A 16024-nucleotide genomic window follows, 5' to 3' on the forward strand; every position below is an offset into this window, starting at 1 on the left:
GAATAATGATGGAGAAGTGGGAATGTGCCACGTGGCCACAAAGTGGCCATGCAAAAGCATTTTCTTCTAAGTCTGCTTAGTCTGGGGACTAATGCAGTTTCGTCCCTGTTGCTTTGCTAAAGATGTATCCAAAGAACACTACCAAAAAACCCCATGTAGTATGTGTACCATTTCCAGCGCAAGGGCATGTGATTCCCATGATGCAACTAGCCAAGCTTCTACACTCGAAAGGGCTTCTGCATCACCTTTGTCAACACCGAGTTCAGTCATAGGCATTTGGTTCGGAGCAAAGGAGAGGACTAGGCTAAAGGCTTTGATGATTTCTGGTTCGAGACAATATCAGATGGATGGCCACCTTCCGATCCAGATGCCAACCTAAATCCCACTATGCTCTGTTACCACATTCCAAAGCACTGTTTGGCTCCAGTTCGACATCTGCTAGCTAAGTTGAATTCATTGCCAGAAGTGCTTCCAGTTACATGCATAATTTCAGATGGGGTTATGAGTTTTGCGTTGAAGGCTACGGAAGAGCTGGGTATACCTGAGGTTCAGTCCTGGACTGCCTCAGCTTATGCCTTCATGGCATATCTGCAGCACACTCATAGGAAGATGGCTCAATGCGCTGCCAAATGATGAATCTTGATTGTCGTCCATCTCTAGTACTCCTGATTTTAGCTGTAGTGTAATTTGATCCACCTAAGTCTGCTCAAAATTCATACCACCACACAGGCAGTAATATCACTTAGTGGCACCTGATAAGCTAAAGCCATTCTTCTCCCGACAGCAGCACCCTGTGTCAGATCAAGGCCCCACTTGTGACTCCACAAATCACAAGGTACACGAACACCAGCGCCGCCGCCATCCTCGTCTCACCCTTCAACAACTCATAACTCTTCTGATGAGAATTTAAATTGCATAGGATCACATGTTGACAATTAAGCATGCATTTAATAGCAAAACTCAGTCCGTTACCTTGGTTCGTGCTTTGAGAAGCCATTTATGCTCCCTTTGATTTCCAATGATTTGCTTTCCGGGTGCGTGATGCTCCGAGGATGAACAATCAATGAGCTCTTCCCTTGTCTCCCAAAATTCAGTCCAAAGTGGAGTGTGTGCGTGTGTTGCCGGGAGTGCTCTTCAAAAAAAAAAAAAAAAAAAGAGAAGCTACTCCAAAAAGGCACACACTTCTCTATATATATATATATATATATATATATATATATATATACAAATAAATACATATTATATATATATATATATATTGCACATTACACACTTTAGTTGGACGACTTGACTTAATGGGCCAGTCAAGTGAATTAGGGTGAACCCATAAAAAATCAAGCAACAATATGTATCCAGTCCCATTATAGACCACAATGCAAAAAATAAATTAACACTGATTTATGATATTATCAAATTAATTATGTAAGTCCACACATAAAAATTCCAACAATTCTCCCACTTGGACTACATAATTAAACATCACAACATATACACAATCATAAATCAATGTCCCATAGAATCTCATCAGAAATAAATAATCAAAAGCAATCATATATGCTTCATTGCTTGATTCATAGGGAAATGTACAATAATAGCAAACCTTTCAACAATAACATAGTATTACAATACCAAAAAATGGCTCCCACTAACTTAATACAACCTAGGCTTCCAACAACCCTATTTGAGATACATGTTCCTGAAATGCAATTATGGGTAAGCCTTTTGTTAATGGATCCGCCAACATACTTTTTGTGGACATGTGTTCAATATCAACAAGAGACTCTGCCACTTTCTCCTTAACAAAATAGAACTTTACATCAATATGTTTGGAGTGAGAAATACTCCTAGTGTTCTTGGAGAAAGCAACAGCTGCGGAATTATCACAAAATAATTTCAACGGTCTAGAAATGGAGTCAACAACTCCCAAAGCTGAAATAAAATTCCGCATCCACATAGCATGACAACAAGCCTCATAACATGCCACATACTCTGCCTCCATAGTTGAGGATGCTGTAAGTGTCTGCTTGACACTTTTCCAAGATACAGCTCCTCCTGCCATCATAAAAATATAGTCTGTAGTAAATTTCTTATCATCTATGCAGCCAGCAAAATCAGCATCACAAAACCCAACTACATCAAGTAAGCTGGTGCGCTGATATGTCAACATTAAGTCCTTAGTTCCTTGCAAATACCTAAGGACCTTCTTAGCTGCTTTCCAATGTTGACTCCCAGGATTGCTCGAGTACCTTCCCAACATGCCCACAACAAAAACAATATCAGGGCGTGTACATACTTGAGCATACATAAGGTTGCCCACCATAGATGAATAAGGAATGATCTTCATTTCCTCTCTCTCATCATCATTTTGAGGACACTGAGCCTTTGAAAATTTATCACCCTTCACAATTGGCGCTTTAGAAGATTTACAGTTGTGCATATTGAACCTCTTCAATATCTTTTCAATATAGGCTCTTTGAGACAATTTAAGCACTCCATTAGCCCTATCACGAAGAATCTTTATACCCAAGACATAAGAAGCCTCACCAAGATTCTTCATGTCAAAATGGGTTGACAACATGTGTTTTGTCTCAATCAACAAGTCAGGATCATTTGATGCGAGTAGTATATCATTAACATATAAAACAAGAAATATGTAACTACTCCCACTGACCCTCAAATATATGCATCTGTCAACTGTATTCTCATTAAAGCCATTTTGGGTGATAATCTTATCAAACTTCAGATACCACTGCCTCGAAGCCTGTTTAAGACCATAAATGGACTTATTGAGCTTGCAAACTAAATCTTCCTTTCCAACTTCTACAAAACCAGTAGGTTGCTCCATATACACCTCCTCATCCAAATCACCATTCAAGAAAGCTGTCTTGACATCCATCTGATGTAGCTCCAAATCAAAATGAGCTACTATGGCCATAATCACTCTAAAAAAGTCCTTGGTCGATACAGGTGAGAAGGTTTCTTTGAAATCAATTCCTTCTCTTTGACTATAACCTTTAACCATAAGTCTAGCTTTATATCTCTCTATTTTCCCGCTAGAATCACATTTGGTCTTAAAGACCCACTTACACCCAACTGGTTTACAACCATGTGGCAATTCAACCAAGTCCCAAACACCATTCATATACATAGAATTCATTTCATCATCCATGGCTTCTTTCCAAGATATGAATTGAGAACGATGAATTGCTTCTTGGTAAGTGACTGGATCAAAAGCATCATAACCATCATACTCATGCTCCTGCAAATAAACCATATAATCATCTGAAATAGCCGGCTTACGAACCCTCTATGATATTCTCAAAGGAACCTCATCAACAACAATATCATCTACAGGAAGGCCGGATTCCACTTGATCACCATGCTCTCCTTGATTAGTGGCTGGTTTTTGAACAATAGGAACATCCATATTTGGAACATGAGATGTAGGAAAAGGAATCACAACATGCTCTTCTCCAAAAGGTATCTCACGAGGCACAAAATTTGGATCAGCATTAACTTCATCCTCAAAATATACAGCCCTATCTGATTCAATGATCCTGGTGGTATGAGATGGACAATAGAATCTGGAACCCCTTGATCCAATGCAATAGCCAACAAAGAAACCACTAATGGTTTTAGGATCAAGTTTCTTTGACTGTGGGTTATAGAGCCTAACCTCAGCCTTACATCCCCAAACATGGAAATGGTGAAGGCTAGGTTTCTTTCCTGACCATAGCTCATAAGGTGTCTTAGGCACAGACTTACTGGGCACTTGATTCAAAATATATGCCGCAGTCCTTAAGGCTTCACCCCACAGAAATTCTGGTAAAGAGGAATTGGACAACATGTACCTCACCATATCTAACAATGTGCGATTCCTCCTTTCTGCAACCCCATTCTGTTGAGGAGTGTCTGGCAATGTATATCTTGCATCAATGCCACATTCCAACAGAAACTTAGCAAAAGGTCCAGGATTCCATCCAGTCTCATCATATCTCCCATAATACTCACCACCTCTATCAGACTTCACAGCTTTAATGGGCTTTCCCAACTACAACTCCACCTTAGCCTTAAAGGCTTTGAACACATTCAGGGAGTCAGATTTCTCATGGATTAGTTCAACATAACCAAATCTAGAGAAATCATCAATAAAAGTGATGAAATATTTATAACCCCCTAAAGCAGTTGGTGACAACGGACCACATATATCTATGTGGATCAAGTCTAAAGTACTTCCACACTTATCAATCTTCTCCTTTCTGGTCTTTGCTGTCATCTTCCCCTTTAAGCAAACAACACAAGTTTCGAAGTCTGAGAAATCAAGATTAGAAAGCACACCATCTTTTACCAATCTCTCTAATCTTTGCCTAGAAATATGACCTAGGCGTTTGTGCCACAACATGGAAGAACTCAAATTCATTCTAGCATGCTTGCAACCAACAACAGAATTAACAGAAGATGAATCACATAATAAACCATGATGCAAACTGAGATTATAAATATTTCCAAACAAAACACCATTGCCAATTAAGACTGAGTTGCAAAAAATATCCATTTTTCCACCTCCAAAGTGAAAAGAATAACCATGTCTATCCAAAGAAGATACAGAAATCAGATTCCTCCGAAGTGAGGGTATGAAAGCCACATTGTGTAACAACAAAAAACTTTCTGTGATCAACTTCAGCTTTATCATGCCAAAAAATTCCACTTTCACTTTGCTTCCGTCACCCATATACACACATTCTTCATGCTTTGACGGCTTCCTTCTGTTTGTCATCTCCTTTCTTTTTCTTCTCTAGCCAATTTTTAAATTTGAAGCAATCAGCTTGCTTGTGGCTAATCTTATGGCAAAAGTTGCACGTCCCCTTGAATTTCTCACTCTTTGCAGTATTAGAAGAAGTTGATGCATTGGAGGTTCCTTGATTTGAATTCTCTTTTCTCTTGAACTGCTTAGAGCCTCCAAAATTCTTGTGTGGAGGTTTTTTCTTTATATTACTGGCTTGATCAGTTACAAGAGCAAGGGAGTGAGTCTCATGTTTCTTCAATGAGACTTCATGTTGCACTACAATGGACATCAACTCCTCCAGAGTCCATTCTTCCTTCAAGGCATTGTAAGTCAACTTCACTGCATCAAAGGAAACAGGAAGAGACTCAAGTATCAACCATTTCAGAAAATTTTCACCCAACTCCACTTTCATCTCATTTGCCTTGTTGAAGTAGTGTCTTAGCTTAATGATATCATCTCTAACCCCACTGACTCCGTCATATACAGTAGTTGTGAGAAGCTTCAAATGAGTTGTCATTTCTGCCTTATCAACTTTGGTATAATTGGCCTTCACATATTCCAAGAAGTCTTTGGCCCTTTCCGTCTTTGGCCCGCATTCTTTGATAGATTTATCCATAGTGTATTTCATCACCATCAAACAACTCCTGTTGGAGTGCTCTCATCTTTCATAAAATAATCTTTCATCTGTAGAGCTCACATCAGTGGGCTTACTTGGCTCATCAACCCTCAAAGCCAAGTCCAGATTTTGCAGAATCATATGCACGTTAAAGGACTCAAACCATTCTTCAAAATTATTTCCAGTAAGAGGTTTGATGGCAGATAATTGCAGAGAAATACCAGGATTGCTGGTAGCTGGAAAATAGCAAAATTCAACAGTATGCATGTTATTACAATATCATGCATTTGCTAGTTTCCATAATTTCTCAATTTAGCAATAACTTGGAATTTTGAAAATTCCACGGCGGTAAGGACAACTAATTAAATATTACAACCAAGATGTACTAATTTTATTACCGAAAGGGCAAAGAAAATTAGTACGGTTCATAATATACAATTAATTTCCTTCACCAATCTAAGCATCCTACCAAGCATTGTTATCATCGATAGGACAATTACAATACCCATATGGATCTTAGTAATCACAATAATAAAGCGACTAAATGTGGGAGTTAAATTATCTCAGCAAAGACAATTTGACACATATAGGGTCACGATAGGCAACCACATATATGTTCACTATTGTCATGATAAACTGAAATATTTAATTTGCGCAACTTGACACACTTGGAATTGCGATAGGCAATCACACAAGTGTTATAAATTGCCACAATAAATTCAAATAGTTAACAAAATTGACCTTGGACAACATTATTGGTACAAAATAAAAATTATACCATAAAACCAATAATTATAATAATTGTCCCAATAAAGTCAATTTTAACAATTGCATAATAATTCTAACATATACATAATCAATCCAAGAACACCAAGGCAAAAAAAAAAAATGTTTTTTTTATGACGTCATGATGACGTCAGCATGCTACTATTCATCTTCTCCCCCGCTGAGCACGACCTGGTTCTGGAGAAGAAGAAAAAAAAATTTTCGCCCAAAATTTCACGCATTTTTCGACAAAAATACTTAGATTTCCTTCCTCAAACATCAATTCTTCAATCCAAACCCAAAAAAATGCACAAAAACCGCATAACAGCAAGAACCAAACAAACCCTAATTTTCGTAATATCATCAAATGAGCTCCAAAAATCACAAAAATTGATGGGTTTTGCTCCAAACAATATTCTCTACAAGTTTCCAACCTCAATCAGGCTTGAAAACCAAGAATTAACACCAAACGGAAAAAAAAAACCCCCAAAAATTGTCTTCCGCAACCAGAAAACGGGAAAACAAAAAATTAATCCAAAATTGCAGCTCAAATGTCAATCATGCTTGCTCTGATACCAATTGATGAGAATTTAAATTGCATAGGATCACATGTTGACAATTAAGCATGCATTTAATAGCAAAACTCAGTCTGTTACCTTGGTTCGTGCTTTGGGAAGCCATTTATGCTCCCTTTGATTTCCAATGATCTGCTTTCCGGGTGCGTGATGCTCCGAGGATGAACGATCAATGAGCTCTTCCCTTGTCTCCCAAAATTCAGTCCAAAGTGGAGTGTGTGCGTGTGTTGCCGGGAGTGCTCTTCAAAAAAAAAGAAAGAGAGAAGCTACTCCAAAAAGGCACACACTTCTCTCTCTCTCTCTCTCTCTCTCTCTCTCTATATATATATATATATATATATTGCACATTACACACTTTAGTTGGACGACTTGACTTAATGGGCCAGTCAAGTGAATTAGGGTGAGCCCATAAAAAATCAAGCAACAATATGTGTCCAGTCCCATTATGGACCACAATGCAAAAAATAAATTAACACTGATTTATGATATTATCAAATTAATTATGTAAGTCCACACATAAAAATTCCAACATCTTCTTCATCGCCGCGAATCCGTACACCGGCTCCAGTATGCTAGCAAGGACTCCGGCGCCACTACTGGCAGTGGCCAGTGTTGTTCTGCTGTAGAACGAGCTCGTCAGGCATCCAGAGCTTCATGGTCTTCATCGAGAGAGCCAGTGAGGAGGAGCACGGGTCGGGATTCGATGGCAGGAACCCAGGCGGTAGCCCACACCGATTCATCATGAGCGTCTTCGATGGATTTCAAGCTGGCGAGTTTCATGGCTTGAGAGAGCCATGAAGCTGGGACCCTCGCTGATCATGAGTCCATGGCTGTGGTTGCTTGGCGTTCTGGTGACGACAAAGGCGTTTCGCCGCCGGCGGCTCTGAAAATCAAAGCTCTCTGCATCATAAGTGATTAAATTCTCTTCCCTTTCAAATGGCACTGTTGTTTCCCTAACAATAGACTTCAAATCTTCAGAATCATTGGTTGTTTCAGATGGAATTCCAGTTTTTACTTGGACAGCAGAATGCTCAACTCTCTCATGCTCCAATTCCTTGCACCAATACGTTCTCCTTCTCTAAAAAATACTCCTTCTCTGTTTTTCTTTTCCAGACTTTCCTCCAACCAACTGTCCAAGATATACTTCGATACACTATTTGAGGTAAGGATTTTTGCAACCACAGCTTACACTACAAGGGATCCCAGGTGATGATATATGGGCCAAGGCACTCCGCAACCAGTTACATGAGAGCAGAGGAGTACAGAGGAGGGAATGGCTAATAACAGAGTAGAAATGAAGAAAAACTCCAGGGGTTATTAGGCAAAGCCCCGTTTCATGAATAACGAACGGGCTCAAAACCGGTGGTACAAACTGGAAATCTACAATATAACTATCAAACATCGAACTGAGCTCCTCAAGTAAAATGGTTCAACTCCTTCTCCTCTAGAATATTTAGTTCCTCTGCAACTCTCCTCCCTCGTTTTGGCTTGGGTAAATACTCAGCTCAAAATCCCTTTTAAAAGGCTCCTCAAGCAATATAAGACCAGAGAATATCCCCAAACAGAATACTCTGCTCTTTCCTCAATCCTTTCCATCTCGTTCTCTTTTTAATTCCCTTTGGTTTTCCTCCTCCCAGTTACTCTTTAAACTCTGCTTCCCCTTCTTCCTCTAAAGCTCTCTGGTTCTCTCAGCTTGCCCTCTCTGTTGTCCCTCTCTCCGCAAAAAAACCTCCAAAAAAAATATCTTCTCAACGGCCAAAAGAAGGATCCCTGCAACTGGCAAAACGGTTTGCAGCTTTTGCAAATTCCTTGGACGCGTGTCATCTTCTCATTGGCTTCCTAATCCCACTAACCTGATTATTCAGCAGCCAATGAAGAGGCAACACGTGGCCTCCTGAAGCTGCTCCACTTGGTCAAATAAATATCATAAAAAATGACCCTACGTGGGGTCTACAATATTATTTCCATCCAAATAAGTGTAATTATTTTATGGCATTTAATTTCTTTATTTTCCACTCTTTAAATGAGAAAAATTCTAGTTTGAAGAAAAAAAATTCAATTTTTAAATGAATTCTATAATCATTCACAATACTAAAAAATAATAATAATAATAATTAAAAAATTATTATCTAGACAGCTTCTTATCTATAATTTTATATAAATAAATTATGGATAAAATTTTCATAATCTTATTATACTCTCAGCTAGAGACAAAATAAGAAAATTATATATATTATTTATTTAATAACTAGAGACAAATAAGAAAATTATACATATCTTTATTTAAAAAAAATATCCCCAAAGAGTGTACTAATATATTTTTCTTTTAAATATAAATTTGTTAATATATAATTATTATTTAATTTCATATATTAACATTTGAGTTTATAAATTTTATTATGTGATGTGTATATTTCAAAAAATATATATATATTATCTCTAAATCTTATATATTTGATAATGCATGGGGTAAGCACGAGAAAATCATCAAAGGGAAGAAAAGGGTGTCATCATTCTATCTTTTCTCTCTATTAGCACTACAGATTATATAGAAGTAAAGAAATCGCAATTTGACTTTTTTGCTCTCCTTCTCCCCCATATATATATATATATATAATTATCAAAATAAAAAAATATGATGAATTAATAATTAAAAATTTATTATTAATTCTTATAAATTAATTTAATTTTATCTAATATTTTCTCCAAAATTTACAAATATATAATTTTGATCAATAAATAATATTTCAACTATGAAGACTATTCAAGTTTTTTGGACAAAATAGAAATATAAAGTTGGAAGGATGACTTAGAAACCTTAAAAGCTCTTCAAACATCACTTTGATAAGCCAAAATTCTAACATTCTAAATTTTTGAAGTCCAAATTTGAAAAATTTTCAAAATGAAGTCAACTTTCAAAGATTCTCCAAGAACAAAATTAAAGATTTAAAGTCTATTAAAAATACATTCCACCCCTTTGGAATCAAGTTTTACATGAGTCCGATAGGAGATTAAATATTTAAACTCTTATATTAATGTTATTTCCTTTTCATACAAAGAATATGATAAATAAAGGCTAAAGTCGTTCTTCAAATCAATAAAAATTTAATTTGACTACCCAAATTTCTTAAAGAGAAATTTATGGTACGACATGTCTCCCTTCCTCTTGATTAGACTAAAATATTTTGACCTGAGCTGATTTTGCTTATTCCACAATACATTTCAGGGAGAATTGTGTTTTGGGTCCGGTTGGGCCCAAAAATTAACATTTGGTCCTCCAACTACCCATATTTAAGCCCAAGACCCAAACAAAGTATGAAAATTAAGATGAAAGATATTGTCTTTCATTAATTCCTAAAATACCATTATCCCTTATATACCTACAAGTGAGTGTGAATTTTAATTTTTTTTTGTGTTTTTTTCCTTTTCTATTCCCTATTAAATATTACTCATTTCTAACTTTTTTTTTCCTTTTTATTCCAATATATATTTCTATTTTATGTCAAATAAAAAGCAATAATATTTTTTTATTTTTCATTTTTAACGATATTAAATCTTTTTGCTCTTATTAAAAGCAATGATAAAAATTTTAGGATTTTTCATCCAAATATTTTTTATCTTTTAGTTTCATTTTCATTTTTTATTTTAAATTTATATTACCCTTTCATCTATATTTTTCTCTTATTTTTAATTATTTTTTATATTTTCTACATTAACCATATTTTAAAAAAATTTAAAATTAACTATCACTTCACTTTATTTTATATATATATATATATATATCTTTTTAGCTTTTTAATTTTTAATGTTTTTATTTTAAAATTTTTAAAAAGATAAATTTGTTGAAAAAAAAAACTAAGATATGAAGTTCTAATACTAATATTATATTAATAATTTTTCTTATCTAAATAAACTAATATAAAGTATTTTAACCCACAATAAGAAAATTGTCAATACAATTTTTTAGTTGAACTTTAAAAATTAAGTTTCAAATAAAATATATTATATAAAATTTTATCTAAAAATTATTGAAAGTGGTACTTAATTTTTTTATTTATTAACTTTCAAACTTATCTAATTTTTTACTTGAAAGGTAATAGAACATGTTTACAAAAATATATATATATATATATATATATATATATATATATATATATATATATATATATATATATAGTTTTTCATTTTTTAAATAAATGAGTATAAATATATTAAAAGAATTAAATATAATCTTAGTAAAAATTTTTATAAATATGATTATAATTTTAAATATAGATTCATTTGGATAAAATTTCACAAAAAAAAAAAATAGTGAAAAGAAAGAACATTGCTAAAACTACAAAAACAAAATATGCAATTACAAAATTTTGATGATAAAATTTAAAAATAAAATTCGAAACAATTCTTGAGTGAGAGAATTTGAGTGAGGGAAAAATCTTTGAGTGAAAAAAAATAGGAAAGTTTTTCAAAATCACTTGAAATCCTTAACAAAAAGTAGTTTTATACACCCTTGTACAATTAGTAAATTTGTCTTGTACAGTTAGTGTAATACCCTTGTACAATAACTCAAATAACTCAAAATTTTATTTCTTATGTGTTAATTTTTGTAGGGAATGTCTTAATGAAATAGTTTGGTAAAAAAAAGAAAAAAAAAACTATCAATAATCGTCTTCATGTCAAATTCAAGTTGTTTAAAAATCGTACAAAACCTATTAGGAGCCTTGTACAATGACACAAATTTTATATTTGTCATAACTTAAACGTATTTTAAAAAAGAGACAATATAGAAAATAAAAATAAAAACTAAAAAAATATTTTAAAACCAAACTCAAATATAATTTATATAATTTTTAGTTACTTGTTTTCATCTAAAACAAGTAAATATACATTTCAACCCTTTTATATATATATATATATATATATATATATATATATATATATATATATATATATATATAAATCAATCTCTACTATATATTGATATAATCCACTTTTAAAATTAGGTCATATGAAAACATTTTAATTGAGTACTTAAAATAAAAACTCTTCATCCATCCTCATTTTAATCGAGTACTTAAAATAAAAACTCTCAATCCATCCTCTTTATTTATTTTTCTTTTTCTTATTTTAATAAATTTTCAATTAATTCAAATCATTAAAAAAAATCCTTAATAAACAAATTTGTAGCATTTCATATAACTTATTACTAAAAGTCATGTTCAAAAAGTTATTAAAATAAGGAAGGAAGAATATTAAAAAAAAAATTGAACTTTTTATTTTATAATAGTAAAAAAAAAACTTTAAAATACTTTTTAATATAAAAAAAATTAAAATAGTGAATATATTTATTTTAAATGGTATTTTAATCATTAAATTATTTACTTCTAAAATGTAAACGATAAAAATAAATGTAAAAAATAATTTTTATTTATTTAAATTAATATTTTTTAAAAAAATATTTTCTAAAATAGTCTTTGAATCATTAATATAATTTTTTTATTTATAATTTAAAAATAAAAAATAATGTAATTTTTCAATTATTTATAAAAGAGTTTTAAAAAAATGAAAAATTCAAAAATTGTTAAATAAGAAAGAAGAGTGACAAGTAGAATAAAGACAAAAATGAGTCAAATGAGTATTTTTGTCAATTACTATCTCATATCATTGGGCTTAAATATGGGTGGTTGGAGAACCAAATGTTAATTTTCGGGCTCAGTTGGGCCCAAAACACAATTCTCCCTACATTTCAGCTAACAATATCCAATCAGAACTTTTTCACGGATGTGGAAGCAGCAAAAAGTGGTTGCGGCAATAACAATCCAAAAGCCCGAAAGAAGATAAGCGTAGCCACACCAGCGCATCTTAGAGAGAGCAGCGCTTTATGGGCTATCAAATACGCCGAGAGTCGACCGTTGGGAGCCCCTTTTGAGTACAACGGTCGTATTCTCATTCAAATCTAAACGATTGAAACAGCTTGTTTCTTCTTCTCCTTCGTTTTCGTCTTCTTCATCTTCTTCAATATTCAATGGCTATAGATAAAGATTCTCACGTCTCCTCAGATCGGCAAAAATGGCAGAAAATCTTCAACGCTCTGGTACACATGTTACAGACCCAACAAACACAGGTCGAATCCCTCGCTAAAGAGAGGAAACTTCTCGAAGATCGCATCAAATTTCAATACGACCGATGGCTATCTGATGTCCATTCATTACAAGATCAGATCGCTCAGGTACTCTCCTGATTTGCTCACTATTTCAAACATTAGGTTTCCTTTGAAGGCAATTTAGGGCTTTTAGGGTTCCCGAGAAATATTTCTGTTTTCATTATTATTTTTTTTCAATTTTACAGATGGAGATGAAATTTACAGTGCAAGAAAAAGAGCGCTTGGTTGAGGCGGCGAAGTTGGACTTGTTGATGGGTTTGAAAAAGAGAGAAGTTTCGCTTTGTAAGCTTAAGTTGGGTAAGTTCATTTTCCTGTGGATTAGGGTTTCTTCATCCCTTTAATATGGTTCATCTAGGAGGATTTCGCCCTTTTGTTTCCCCAAACCCCACCCCACACCACGCCCCACCCCCACCCCCACCCTCTTTTTTTTTTCTGAGAAATTGTAAGAAAAGAACAGAAAACTTAGGATTGGATGGTCTCTCTGAGATTGTGACCTTGATTTTCTTTTCCTTAGGTTTCTCTGAAATCAAACGTGGCATTCAGTTCTTTTGACTTTTTAGACCTATTTTGTATCGACAAAAATAAAAAATTAATTTCTGTAAAAAAGAGAAAGAAACCCAGCTTGCCGCTCTGGTATTGTGTTTGAATTCTTTCTCTGCCTGATAAAGATGGAACTCCCTCTACATTAGAGATGGTTTCTGTGGCAGGGCAAGGTTCACCAAAAAAATTTCAGTGACCTGCCCTATCCACTTTACCTCAATTCCTTTTGGCAGGGCCTTGAATACATTCCATTGGTTTTTGAAGTTCATATGCAGTAATGTCTGCCTAATCACAATCTGTGAATTTTAATAACACCTAGTGAGACATGCATCCAAGATCCCACTGAAGGAATTTGGGAGAATTTAAGTAATACAGGGTGTTCATGGGACACCGGCATACCTCAGGCCGCCACCATGCCACACATCGGCACATGCCACTGCAAATCCGAGGTCCCTTTGGAGGAATTTAACTCACATACAAAATAAAGAGAGGTTTTGGTATGGCAGAACTCATGCTGCCTCCATTCTTATTGAACTTAGGTTTAAGTTTTATTAAGAAATTGAGGGGTGTCATCTTCCTAATAGTTTTCTTGTCATCTACAATAGTTATCAATGCCTCTCGAACATACTACTTTTGATTGGTTTATGGTATTATAATAAGTAATCATACAGTTTTAGAAATTTAGGGTGGTTTTTATCTGATGAGGGTTGGTTATTGCCTGCTATGTTTTGAGGCGAGATAACCCTTTTTTGCATAATCTAATTATCCTCCATACCCTTTTGTCTTGTTGAACTGCAGAAAGTACAGACGATGAATTGGTAGATTTCAAAGTGTTAATTGACTTCCTCTCTCATGAATGCTTGGATCCAAATGTAAGTTCAATTGCATCATGTGGAGACCTTGTCATGGTATTTCTATTTCAAATTGAATGCGAACATTCAAATGATTTGCAGGATGATTATCAGGGAATTTCCAAGGTAGGTGACAAAGAAAAGGGAAGCAGGGGAGACAACAATTTAAAGTCTGTTAAAACCTCCAAAGAAGAAGAGCAGTGTGCCAAGAGATTGGAAGGTGAAGTAAGAAAGTTAAAGCGGGAATATGAGAATCTTGCTTCAAGAAACAGTGCTGAGGTATCTGCACTTTTGGCAGAGCAGAACTTTGTATGGAATCAGTATAAAATAATGGAGAGCAACTATTCTAACAAACTAAACAGTAAGCATGTTGAAGTTGAACAAGCAAATGAGAAGATAGACAACCTTCTTGTTGGTATGGAGCAATTGGAGTCATTAAACAATGAAAAGGATGATAAGATTGTAAAATTAAAAACTGACCTGGCTAAGATGGAGACTGAAACAAAGAAAAAGAATGAAGAGATCTCCAGACTTTCTAAGGAAGTGGAATTGTTAAGAAAGTCTAGAAGTGCTTCAGTTACCCCTATCTTAAATCGTTGCACAGAGAAACAGAAAACTTCTGGCCAAGGTAAAAACAAAAGCTGGATTGGAAGGAATATCTCTATCAAGAAAGAAACACCTGCTTCAGAGAAGAACACTGAAAAGAAGAAGGAATCATCTGCTTCAGAAAAAAACACTGAAAAGGTAACTCTGAATCAGATACTGGCTCTTGGGATTTTTGGATTGGTAATTTGCAATTGTAATATGGGTACTAATCAAACTCTTTTTTCATTTTTTTTTTGTTTATGTATTAGAAAAGCAGAGGTTCAAAGAGGAAGGAAATTAATGTGACTCCCACTTCAGGGACTCCCAGGTTGTTCACATCCACATTCAAAATTCCAAAGTTGAAGAACTCCTCACCTCAGATCATGTAATTTGACCTTCACCACATTTTCTGTGGGTGTATTATCAGGGCATCTAGTATGTATATGTTTGTGGAGCTTCTCTAATTGCTCCGAGTGTATTTCATGTGACCTGCTCTATAAATTAAGCAATTATTTCAGCCAGGTAGCAAATTTTTTTGTACAATATGTGTCCAGTTTCAAAACTGTTGATCTGGTCTAGCAGCATTCAAAACTGTTAATGAAGGGTATGCATCATACTCTGAAATTTTTTGTTCGTCAAGTTTGACCCTTTTTTTGGTGGATAGCCTAATTTGCTAGCGAAATTTGGTAGATGACATCATGACCAATTTTTCAATAAAAGTTTTAGGTGTGTTCATGTGGTAGTTCTTCTCATACCCAATCTGGTAATGGTAGCAGCTGGGCAAGGCTCCTACTACTTCTTCCTCTTTGCTTCTACCATTCAAGCTAGGGCTCACAAAAGCACAACAATGCTTAAGAAACTGTAACCCAAATTGTAACACTGTGCTTAGACACAGGCCCAACTGCTAGCTGACCCCTTAATGGGCTAGGCTTTAAATTGGGTTAGCCTTGAATCCGATGGGTTGCCTCAAATCTCATAAGCATCAAATTTTTCTCGGAAATTGTCTAACTTCTTGATTATATCCTCACTCCCTGTAAAACCATGTTCAGTCGAATTGTCTGGCTTGAAAAAGAAAGGAATGAAATATTTAGTCCTATCCTATTATTTTTCATAGTTTCAAGATATATATCTCCATACTTATTA

General features: G+C 34.5%; 1 protein-coding gene across 2 annotated transcripts; it reads left to right on the forward strand.

Moving 5' to 3' along the window:
• The first annotated feature begins 12621 nt into the window (after window positions 1–12621).
• LOC117906278 (CAP-Gly domain-containing linker protein 1) lies at window positions 12622–15520 on the forward strand. Of its 2 annotated transcripts, none has more exons than XM_034819256.1 (5): window positions 12622–12971; window positions 13091–13202; window positions 14244–14317; window positions 14399–15040; window positions 15151–15520. In XM_034819256.1, the coding sequence occupies exons 1-5, from the start codon at window positions 12768–12770 to the stop codon at window positions 15268–15270; spliced, it is 1152 nt and encodes a 383-aa protein (XP_034675147.1). In that variant the 5' UTR covers window positions 12622–12767; the 3' UTR covers window positions 15271–15520. The 2 variants fall into 2 exon arrangements, with proteins under 2 accessions (XP_034675147.1, XP_034675148.1); XM_034819257.1 differs by having other exon boundaries at window positions 14411–15040.
• The last annotated feature ends 504 nt before the right edge of the window (window positions 15521–16024 follow it).

Source organism: Vitis riparia, chromosome 18, assembly GCF_004353265.1.
Source record: "Vitis riparia cultivar Riparia Gloire de Montpellier isolate 1030 chromosome 18, EGFV_Vit.rip_1.0, whole genome shotgun sequence".
Taxonomy (NCBI): domain Eukaryota; kingdom Viridiplantae; phylum Streptophyta; class Magnoliopsida; order Vitales; family Vitaceae; genus Vitis; species Vitis riparia.

What these genes read in the sequence shown, in the direction of transcription:
- LOC117906278 (XM_034819256.1), top strand. Translation starts at nt 12,768, where the DNA reads ATGGCTATAGATAAAGATTCTCACGTCTCCTCAGATCGGCAAAAATGG. An exon ending in GCTTTGTAAGCTTAAGTTGG is followed by an intron (nt 13,203 to 14,243) that starts GTAAGTTCATTT and finishes GTTGAACTGCAG; the next exon opens with AAAGTACAGACGATGAATTG. An exon ending in ATGAATGCTTGGATCCAAAT is followed by an intron (nt 14,318 to 14,398) that starts GTAAGTTCAATT and finishes AATGATTTGCAG; the next exon opens with GATGATTATCAGGGAATTTC.